The sequence below is a fragment of the Engraulis encrasicolus genome, chromosome 23, assembly GCF_034702125.1.
Source record: "Engraulis encrasicolus isolate BLACKSEA-1 chromosome 23, IST_EnEncr_1.0, whole genome shotgun sequence".
In the NCBI taxonomy this organism is placed as follows: Eukaryota; Metazoa; Chordata; class Actinopteri; order Clupeiformes; family Engraulidae; genus Engraulis; species Engraulis encrasicolus.
Genome location: NC_085879.1, coordinates 19,645,041 through 19,655,040, shown reverse-complemented (window position 1 = coordinate 19,655,040; position 10,000 = coordinate 19,645,041). Strand labels below are relative to the sequence as shown.

The following is a 10,000-nucleotide window of genomic DNA, read 5'->3' as shown; positions in this document are numbered from 1 at the left end:
TTGTGTCCTGGAGCTAAATATACGCTGCATTCAAGTTCTTGAGATTTGAGCTGTTTTATTACAGATGTGGGTATGTTAGAGCTGAATGAACACTGTACTAGTGCAAAATGAAGGTTCTAGATTTTAAATGTAAGTTACAACCTATTTCATGTTTGTATGTACTTTGGAGGCTGAGATATTTAGGATTTAATGGGCACATATTCCCAAAAAAGGGCTTATGACAAAATGGGTTAAAAAAAGACAAAACGGGTAAAAATGTGTACACGCTCAAACAGAAACATCTAAACCAGTCCCTATCTCTTGGCTTAATATTTAACAGTGGAGGGGCCATTTAGGGGCAAGGTGACCGCAGACAGGAGTGAGCTTACCTCACTCCTGAGCAGTTTTAATGGTGTTTGAACAATGAAAGTTCTAAAGAATCTCGGTCTCCATAGAATATAATGTGGAATTTTAGAATCTTGCATTGTTGTGGAAGGCATTTTTTTTCTAGAATGTTCAAAACTCACTCATTTACAGGTTAATGGACATGGGTAGGTTTAATGGCTCAACCAACCGACTGACCGACCACCAGTCCAGTCCAGACCAGTGCCCTACTTCTTTCCCCTTATCTTATCTCCGTAATGACACAGCATGGCAATATCAGCAACCCTTTATTTGCCCAAACCCAAACATGGATCACGGGGGCCACTTGTATGGGTTTACACACACACAACTCTGTGCAATACGATACCCATCGGAGCTGGTCCGGGGCCGTCTTTTGTGCGTCTGATAATGGTGTAGGGGTTTGAACCAGGGGTGAGGAGAAACGATCCCAACACAGCTGTTTTAAAAAGAGAGTAACCGGAGCAGAGATGCACACAAAAGGACACAGAAGAGCCAGACTCCCGACTCGAGAAAAATCCTCCTTTTCAGAGGCCTGTCCTGGGTTTGAGTCATCCCCGTATCTCTTCACTCTCAGTTTCAGTCATGAGCAATTCTCTCTCTCTCTCTCTCTCTCTCTCTCTCTCTCTCTCTCTCTCTCTCTCTCTCTCTCCTCTCTCTCCTCTCTCTCTCTCTCTCTCTCTCTCTCTCTCTCTCTCTCTCTCTCTCTCTCTCTCTCTCTCTCTCTCTCTCTCTCTCTCTCTCTCTCTCTCTCCTCGGGTGAGGAGGAGTGCAAGGTGGGGGAAGAATAAACACCCATCTGGGGGCTTTGATCTTGGCCATTGTCCATACCTGAGGCATGACATAAGAGACGACTGCCAGCGTAAAGAAAAACAGATTTCGGATGAGAGAAGAAGAGGGAAAGGAGGGGTGGGCCGGGGGGGACGGGAAGGTGTGTGTGTGTGCGTGTGTGCATACTGTGCTAGCATGAACGAAAAAAAAGAGAACTTGTTGACATGAGGAGATCCCAATCTAGTCGGTGTTAACCTCTCCTCCTTTTTTCCCCCCAAAACACAGAGGAAGAAAAAGGGAAGAAAAGTCTTTTGAAGATCCACCGCGGCGTTGCCACTGAGCGGCCAGCGAGCTCACCCTTAGGATTTCTCCAAAGAGGTAAATCTTTTTTCACCAGGGGACCATGTAAGTCTTTCCCTTTTCCATATCCATAAATAAACCAAACTTGTAAGTAACTGGACTTTTTCTTAGAGAAAAAAAAAGACGTTTGTTTCTTAAACAGAGGAACTTCCGTCCGGTGATTGACTGGCCCGGGCAATGAGGAGGTGCTCACAGCTGGCAGAGGAGTACTAACTCCCTCTTAAGTGGGGTGAGGAGGTGTTTTCCACTGGCAGAGGAGGAGCGACTCCCCCTTAAGTGGGCTAAGGGATTACCGCACATTATTAGTAAAGCCTCCTGCACTCCGAGTCAGGGTTATGTGTGCACCATACGTCTTCTGGTATGGAGAGTGGAGAGTGGAGAGTGGAGTGGAGAGTCGAGAGAGCTAAACGCCAGATAAAAAAGGGAGGGGGAAAAAAAAGGAAGGAAGAGGGGGGCGCGAGAGAGAGAGAGAGAGAGAGAGAGAGAGAGAGAGAGAGAGAGAGAGAGAGAGAGAGATAGAACAGCAGCAGCAGAAGCTCCCACATACTACTCCTGCCTTCAGGGGCTCCATCGCATGAAAGCCTGAGAGCTGGTTAGCCCGTCCTTGACCTGCTCTCCCCAAATACATTTCTCAGATTAAACTTAATGCAGCACTTTGAATAACCCCTGGGCTTGTGGGAAAAGGGTGAGTGCTTCGTCTGCTCTACTGTAAATTAGCCTTCAAAACTGTGTAGAAACGGAAAACATATCGCCTGTTGAATACACTAAAAAGGTCAGGTGATAGTAACTCTACCAAATCAACCTCTGTGTAATGGAGCTGGTTGTATGTTCATGAAATGACAAATAAAGGGGTGGACCACACACACAAGAGAATAAACAATGTATTGAAATAAAAATTCCTATGACAAAATGTGCTCCAAAATGTTTCAGCAATAGCCTGTATAGTCACAATAGCATTTTTTTCCGCAATCCAAGATTTAAAACCTTCTTATTCCCACGTGTGCGGTCGTCCCTTTTATTTAACCTTGGACTGTTCTTGCAATTACACACTGGGGGCAGAACACTTACAACGAAAAGACACCAGCTAGCTCCTTTTACCTCCCTCTGCCCTTCGTCAATGAAAACAGTTTCATGTGGAACACAGGAGACAACGGAATATTCCACATTCTATTCTATTATTCTGCATTCTATTCTTTTGACAAGGGGGCAAAGCCAGCGGTGGAATCCTTAAAAGGACTTTCAACCCGCGGCTAATCGCGTGTCACACCTCAGCATCACCTCCAGACATCTTGGGAAAGAGAAAGTGATATCCCAGAGGAGAGGAGAGCTACAGGGGCTTGGATCACAATTATAGGGTTCTTGGCTCCAAAGTTCACATAGTCAGCTTTTCATTTGCAGAGTCTGAGAGGTCTCTGAGACGTCTGACACTGATAAGTCACAGATTCCTGAACTCAACATCTTCCCAAACGCCAGCTGTTAACTTTTGACAGAGACCAGCCAGGCCATGAATCAACAAGTGATGAAAGTTTTAAACTATGCAGCACTAAACAAAAAATATCAATTAAATTTGCACAAAGAGTATATTGGAAAAAAGGAACCTTAGGGAAGCAGATTCATTTCCTTTGTTTTGCTTCTTTTCGGCACACTAAAAAAGAGGGCTGTGGATATGTGGCGCGGCTGACAAGTTTTTGGTTTTTACGGTACCCGGGGCAATGTTTCAGACACAACAGCCGCACCACACCCCAAAACTTGTCAAATGGCTCTTTTTTTTTGTTGGAGATGTATTATCATGTCTTAGTCACGGGGCAAACAACAGATGCTTGTGGCTTGTGGAAGGAGAGAAAAAAGGAAAAGAAAAAAGTAGTCTGTTAGCTCGTTCAGCTGCAGAACATACACCAACATTCCCCAACCTTCTGATTTACGGCAAGGCAGAAAAACTGACATCTCAATAAACAGCTCTTGCAAGTGTCAGTGGTTTAAGAAAAAAAAAACAATTTGCTAATCAGCAACGGAATTTTGTTTTTATTCATTTTAAAATATCTGGAATAAATCCTTGGTGATTACATCTGACACGCTGGTGTCACAAACAGAGCAGAAAAGAAGACCTTTAAGCCCTGAGTTCAGAGTTTACTCTTCTGTGTGTGTTTGAGTTATACAAGCATCCCCCCACTCTTTCTCCACACACACACACACACACACACACACACACACACACACACACACACACACACACACACACACACACACACACACACACACACACACACACACACACACACGTCAGGTCACGCCAGAGTGATGGGCTGCAGGATAAATGTTTTGACTAGTGGTTGAAGTGCACACTGCTACAGAAGGTGAATAGCCACAGCATTCAGATGCTGTCTGCTCAATTCATGGCTGCTTTTCACCGGCCCATAAGGGTGGAGGACAGAAGACTTTACTCTTAGTAAAAGAGTGAAGTCTTCGCTCAGGTGCACAACTGATGATGTGTCCAGCTACAAAATCGGTAAAGCGCCATCCACCCATCCTACAAGTGGTGGAATACTAGGGATATTTAACATAAAGTCCTTTCAATGAATCTGAAAAAAAATACTCTATGATCCATAAGAAAACTGGAGTGTTTCCCCATACTTTGGCCATTGGCCATTACGTGGCGCAGCACCACAGAGTTAAAACCAGAGCACCACAAATTGATAGCCACTCATGCATGTCAATGGGGGTAGCAACACATGCATGTCAATGGGGACACGCGCATAAGACTTGCACTGGCCCAATGTTATTTGCTTATATCGCCACACAATGTTACATGGTCTGTAGGAAATGCTGAGCTCAATATCGGGTAAAAGTCTGCACCCCTGAAGAAGACTGTGATGGGCCGACGTTGTGTGCTCTGAATAAACCTTCATATACTTAAATATAATATATGAAAAATGTTGGACAATTAATTAACTTAAAGCATCAACTTCGTACACTGGTGACTAGCTGTGTTTCTGGCAGCCTGACATCTACTTCCAAAAACACCAATGACCCAAATCAGAAATTCCTGATTCATCATGGAAAGCCACGTACATACAACTTGCAGACCTCGCAGGGCCTGCTTCCACTCACACAAATCATTACTTCATTTCCTTTCAAATTAATCATTCATTTTGGAACCTTAACAACTTTGCAGGCCAGCGATCTGGTCTAGCGGGATCAATTATCTCGCATAGCAAAGAGCCACTGACTGTGTCCTAACTTTCACTGGGGCCCTCACTGCAAATGAAAGCTTATTATACACATGGCATGTTCAATATCAAGGCACACAAATGCACGCAGGCGCACGCAAACACACACACAGCCCCGCACGCACATATCTGTTAAGCATATTAATTTGAGGTCAATCAGCTACAATACAACCTAATCACTGTGTACGTGTTAGGGACCAATTTCATTATTGTCTTCCTCCCTCAACAATACGTGTGTGTGTGTGTGTGTGTTTGTGTGTGTGTGTGTGTGTGTGTGTGTGTGTGTGAGAGTGTGTGTGTGTGTGTGTGTGTGTGTAGACAATTCAATGGGGGGGGGGGTGTCTGTGTCCTTGGGAGGTAAACAAGAAGAGACAACTATTAGCCTAAAATGGAGGTGCGGGGCAGGGCATGCCACTTAGGAAGCTATTCATTCTCTCCTGATGAATGGTGTTGGTGTGGTGGTGGCTCAAATCTGTTAGTCACGCTGATAACAGATTGCGAGGGAACAGATAGCAGGGCCATCCTTATTCAGGAGGACAGATATTCTAATTCATTTATGCAAATGGTGTCCATCACCCACCACTGCTAGATTAGCCCGGGCCGTCGTCTACGGAAAAGTTTGTCAAACGACTATTGAGCTACAATCGTTAAGTTTCATGCAGGGGGGTCCTTGTCTGTGTTGGAGTAGGGCTGGGGATAGTTTCAACGCGGCGATGCAAACTCATATGTCCCAAGCAAAAAGTTTGGAAACAGGCCAAATACCTGTGTGTTTTAAATAAGTGAAAGGTTTACAATTTGGAACTGAATGTGTGTGTGTGTGTGTGTGTGTGTGTGTGTGTGTGTGTTCTCTCAGTCAGTGTGATTAAGTGTTAGACCTAATGACTGTAAAAGAATGAATGAGTAAAAAATCTAAAACAGACATGCAAATGGGGGTGGAAACGGGGGTGGGAGGGATCTAGAGTATGTGGGGCACTGAGGGGAATTTCTTAACTCACCCACCCCACCCCCAGCCCCTACTCCGGCCCAACACAGAGCGGCCAGGGCTAACATTCAGGAGGAAATGTGGATCCCAGAAGCCTGAAAAAAAGTTTCCATCTTTCCAGCAGAATGAAACAGCCACTGTAAACAGAACGTGTCCTTAGGCTAACGGCTCTTCTTGTTATATGCCGTCTGGTCTCGAGCCTTAATAGGTCAAGAATTTTGAATTTGGCATGCCCCGCGTGCCAATTTCGAGATTCTTTTTCTTTTCAACACAAGTTACATGATCTGATTTAGTCCATTCTTACGAGACGTTGAAAATGACAGTGCGCGTCAAGTGAAGGAAACATTTTACATGCAACCACATCTGTTCCTATAGGCCTAACGACCACTGCTTCTTTTTCCAGTCCCAAGGTGGAGGTGCCAGACAAATTAAAAAGGTACAGGAAGTCTTCATATAAACAGGGACAGCAGTTGCCAAATATGCAGTGTTCTGAAACCCCCCTCATAAAAACAACATTCGGACTTCATTTCTCTCCAAAATAAACATCTCAGTATTAACTTGTTGCCATACATTACTTTGTTATTTTAAGTTAGTTAGTAATATGATGTACCCAACTCAAACCACCGGTAGACGTTAGGGTGTCCTTGTGGATGGCATTTTAACCTTAAAGCATGAAATACACTGAATACTGAACAGACAACCACACGCTAACAACAACTTCGCACAGCACTTTTGCGCACAACTCAAAACTTCGAACCTCAGGAATGCAACACAATACAGCGATTTACTCAAACCATAGCAACTGTTAAAAAGGTAGCCTATAGATTTTATAACCTTCCGGCTACGTTTAAAAGCCATCGTCTGCTGACTTAACAGACACGAAAGCGACGGAAACTAAAACATGTCCATTTGTGGAGAAAAATGCGCCGAACACAGAGCGACAAAGATTGGTAACGCAACTCACCGTGTACTCCTTTGTCGGGTACATCGTTGACATTGAAACCTTTGGAGCTATATGCTTCTTTCACATCATTGCAGTTTTTCGTCTTGGGGTCTGCTTTCGCCGAGGCAAAAATCACGGTCAGAAAATAAAATACTGAAAGCGCAACAGTCGACTTCATTGCCATAATGCTGAAAGTCCTGGTTAGTCGGGTACAATGGCAAGGGATGAGGTGAGAAGCGTTTTTCCTCAAGATTTAACTACAACAAAGATTCAAATCCCACGTTGAATTTCCTCATGGAGTTGAGATGTGTATTAACTTGTGCGTTGATGTGATTTCACTTCACCAGAGCAGCGCAATAAAGTTAGCTAGCAACTTGGTTGACTGACCTAGCTAGGGCTAACTTACTTGAGTTTTCGTGTCCATGTAGTTCCTTGACACATGAAAACCGCTCCAGTTTAGTATAAAATGGCTTTGCAAATTTAAGTCCAGGCGCGCATACTTTGAGACCAATAAATAAGTCCGTTCGGTGAAGTTTTCTTCGCTTGAGATGCAGTCCAAGTCCAAAAGTCCCCGAAACAAAAAAGTGAAACAACAACAAACCGGGAGACTGAAAACTGTTGAAATGCTCAACACTGCCTTGGATATCTTTGGAAATGTTACGTATGTTCCGTCCTCTTTGAAAAGAAAAGCTTGTAAATGGCTACTGTAGCTATAGGCCGAAAGTTATGTGGAGAACTTCTAAGTTTTCTGTACTGAGTCTTTACGACGGGACGCTAACTGTAGTTTACCGTGTGCCGAAGTCCAAAGGCTGTACCAGAGAAGGTCTATTAAAAAGGCTCTGCCTGTGTACGCTGTGCGCGGTCTGTACTGGTGGAGAGTTGGAGTTCCGGATGGTGACTGGGGCGCGCGCAATACCTGGGATGGATTTTGGAGCCGGGGGCTTCAGCAGCATGTTCAACACCCACGCAAAAAGACAACCACGACGACCTTCCTGAATTCATTCATCTAAGCATATTTCTCCGTGTACAAACGGTTTTTTCTTCTTCTTTAAATCTAAACGTACTTACTTATGACATAACATAGTTCATAGCTATAAAGTTATGTAGGCTATATAAACAACCTTCCCAAAACAAGGATCTGGCATTGATTAGGCTATAATTAGATGCACAGAGTGGATCCTATGGAAAGATATTTAGACAGTGTTCAAACAAGTGACACTGTCTAATTTTGGCTACATACTGTTACCAGAAAATGTATATCAGAAACAAAAACACTTAAAGGTCAGGCCATGCATCCCTCAGCTCAGGCACAAAGGTGTTGAATTTTACATACACATGTCCACGGTGATACACAACCGGCAGGTGCTAATCCTCCTGGTGTCCCAGACATAAGCCACAAGCCATGCAGCCAGCAAGGCCCTATGAATGCTTACACCAGGGGTGGGCAAACTTGTCTGTTTCCGCACCACATACTTTAAAATGTTGGCATTACATTTACATTATATTACACTTAGCTGGCACTTTATCAAAAGCAACTTAAGGCTCAAACATACCCAGTGGCCTAGTTCTTACACGTTGAAGTTTACTGCGTACGGACAGAAATAAATTTGTCATTTACAAAGCATAAGGTTGTGAATCAGGCTTTACTGTTACAGAACACGGGTTAGTCCTAGGAGCAATATGGGGGTAGGTGCCTTTCTCAAGTGCACTTCAGGAATGGATGGTATGGGATTCGAACTTGCAACCTTTTGATTTCAGGAACGACTCCTAAACCATCAGGCAATGGCAGCCAAAACGTATGTTCTTTAAAGGGACTAATGCAAAGTGAAGAGCACCAGGTTCTAACTTTTTTTATTGAAAAAGTGACTGTGTATTAGATCTTAAAAACTGCAGGCTGCTTCATATGCTACACTGTTTGATCAAGGTATTAAGAAACATGGCAGATTCCCTCTAAAATCATGCTCTACAGTTGATATAATAAGAAAGTAATGTTTAATTAAGCATCTGTTTACACCTTTGGCGCACACTAATATGGCTAATTCCAACAACAAAAACTATGCTTTTCAAATACAGCCACTGAAGTGCTGGTGCAGTAAGAAAATCTGAGAATAAATAAAACAAAAACGATAGTTATTTACATGTATCTGTCTTTATGTGTTCATGGCCTTGGTGTGCGGCGTGCGCACCCTGGTCCGCTGACAGCTTTGCCTGGGCTCAGGACAAAATCATCTGAAACGGCCACCTCACCCAATAGGCTACATACAATGAAATAACAAGGACCCAATTCTGGGCCCCCTCTCGCCCTGGGCCCGGGGCAACTGTCCCCATCCCTTCTGTCAGCTTCCCTGCATGCACCCCTACTTCACACCATGAGAGCAACATGTCATGCAGCACAGCACAGCACAGCACAGGTGGGTGACACCTACGCTACAGTCACAGTGCTGTGGGGCATCCACAGCCATCCACCATTTCTGGGTCGCTGCTGGCTGCTTGTCATGAAATGTGACACAGTGTCGCAAAGTTGGCTCCGGGAGCCGCCTGGCAGCCTGGTTGTGACAGTAGCACTATGGGGAGGGACGGGACGGGACGGGAAGCAAAGCACTTGTGGAATTTAAGCCATGCTTCCCAGTGAGTGATGGAGTGATGGCTGGTCGCGAACGCTTCGTCCAGAGGATATATGACAGCCTGTGACTGACTGACAGTGCGGTATCTTACAGGTAACAGTGTCTTACAGGTGATCGTGATGATGGTGACACGTCCTAGTGCGTCATAACTACAATCCACTGTTGATGGTGTGTGTGTGTGTCTGTGTGTGTGTGTGTGTGTGTGTGTGTGTGTGTGTGTGTGTGTGTGTGGTGTTGACAAAAAGACCAACAAAGGTCGGCGTCTGCGCCTTGAACTCAACGCTCGTGTATTGCTTGGTGCGAGCACTCCCAAAAACGTAGTAATCACTCAAAAATGGAAAAAAGGAGGTGCACACAAGACTTGTGTGAAAAAGTGTATTGAAGCCGAAAATATACAACAGAAGTCTAAGGATTAACTGGAGAGACAGACGTTTCGGAGCTAGTCCATTTTCAATGTCTCCAGTAGGAAGCGCGTGGCAGGAATTCCGGTGTTTTATAGGGTGACGTGTCAGTTCTCCCCAGGATCTCTCGTTCACCACAAGGTGGAACATCAAATCTGTGTGTGCCTTGAAATGTTTTCAAGGTAAAACATTTGTAATATTGTTTGTGAGTTTGCCATAAGTTGCAAAGGGCTCCATGTAGATGTCTTAACATTCAAATATGAGAAGTTGCTGCCAATGCTCTTATAAGATGCTGGCCTCTGTGTGTGTGT

General features: G+C 44.4%; 1 protein-coding gene across 1 annotated transcript in view; it reads right to left on the bottom strand.

Moving 5' to 3' along the window:
- The window catches only part of gpc4 (glypican 4), a 68,933-nt gene extending 61,393 nt beyond the window's left edge, over positions 1-7,540 (bottom strand). Inside the window, exon 1 of the mRNA XM_063190207.1 lies at positions 6,686-7,540. Coding sequence (XP_063046277.1) covers positions 6,686-6,848 — 163 coding nt within the window. The 5' untranslated portion in view covers positions 6,849-7,540. The remainder of the gene's footprint in view (positions 1-6,685) is intronic.
- Between the last annotated feature and the right edge of the window lie 2,460 nt (positions 7,541-10,000).